The 1410-nt window shown below is 44.4% G+C and overlaps 1 protein-coding gene across 1 annotated transcript in view; it reads right to left on the minus strand.

Annotated features, from left to right (window-relative positions):
* TTC25 (tetratricopeptide repeat domain 25) overlaps window positions 1-1410 on the minus strand; it is a 21279-nt gene that overhangs the window by 10108 nt on the left and 9761 nt on the right. The window contains exon 8 of the mRNA XM_006924619.3: window positions 507-593. Within this exon, the coding sequence (XP_006924681.1) occupies window positions 507-593 (87 nt within the window). The remainder of the gene's footprint in view (window positions 1-506; window positions 594-1410) is intronic.

Genomic DNA, 1410 nt, shown 5'->3' on the forward strand with positions numbered 1-1410 from the left:
CACCCCACCCCCGTTGGAGTAGGTCACTAGCCCCAGCAGTTGGGCCACCTGGGGAGTTCAGGCCCCATTGACCCCATTTGACCAGCAGAGTCACAGACTAGTGTCATAAGAGGTCCCAGACTCAATTGGTCTGACAGTTCCTGAACTGGCCCAAGATAAGGATCACCTGGAGTAGTTGTTGAAAACAGATCCCCGAGCTCCAACCTGAACTGTAGAATCAAAATTTCAAGGGAAAAAGTCCATTAATTCACATGCCTAACAAATGCTGCAGGTGACTGTTATCACTGAGACATTTTGAGAACATGCTGATTCTGGTGAATTAAGTAATTCAGCTGATAAGCCGCAGAGTTTACAAAGTGGCTTGCCCAAGGTCACCTAGCAGAGTCAGGAGCCAAACTCTGTCTTCTAATGCTTCTTTGCCGGGCATCCTGGCCCCAGGCTGGGAGTTAGGTGTGAAAGTGGGAAGTCCTGGCCCCAAGGTAAAGGGGCAGTGCTAGGTCACTCACGTGTCAATGGCTTGCTGGAATTTCCCAACTCTAGCAAAAACTCTGCCAATGTTGTCAAGGGCTCTCGACTTGGCATCAGGAAGGTCACTGTGGGGAAGAATCATGACAATTTGTTCACTAGATATCCACCATTCTAGGCACTGTGAAAAAAGAAAAAAAGTCAGACAGGGGCCCTGGCCTTAGAGACTCAGGGTCTAGTTCGAGGGACATACCCAGGTTGGCAAGGCTGACACACACTGGCCCTCTCATGCTCATGAACTAGGGTAAGCATTATTGGGACATTTCTGGAGGATGATTAGTCAACAGCTTGCAAATATGTTCCTTTGATTTAGTAATTTCCCGGTTAGAAATTTACCCCAAGAAGATAATGTGACAGGAATGCACTTTAAAGCAATCTAAACATTATCAGTGCCTTAACACTGGCAATTTTTGTGTATGAAAAAAACGTCCCTGATATATTAAGTTAAAAAGTCGGATGATAGGAGTGTATACTATGTGCATTGCTCCAAAATAAATATGTGGGCCTGAAGCATGAAGTTGTGCTTCCGGCTTTGAAAATGGAGGAAGAGGCCAGGAGCCAAGGACGGCCATGAATGCAACTCAAGAAGCTGAAAAAGGCAAGGAAACAGATTCTGCCCTAGCACCTCTGGAGGGAGTGTAGCACCTCGATTTTCGCCCAGTGAAACTGCCATCAGACTTCTAACCGCCAGACTTCTAACTATAAGAAAAGAAAAGTGTGTTTGTTTTAAACCACCAAAAAATAAGTAAATAAGTAAAAAGTGGGCATTTTTAAAAGAAGTAGAGAGAGAGAAGGTAAGTCTAACTATTAATGGTGATCACCCAAGAGAAATGAGAGTATGAGGGAAACTTTTAATTTACCCACATCATTTAAATTTTGTACAGT

This window comes from Pteropus alecto, unplaced genomic scaffold (assembly GCF_000325575.1).
Source record: "Pteropus alecto unplaced genomic scaffold, ASM32557v1 scaffold98, whole genome shotgun sequence".
Taxonomy (NCBI): Eukaryota; Metazoa; Chordata; class Mammalia; order Chiroptera; family Pteropodidae; genus Pteropus; species Pteropus alecto.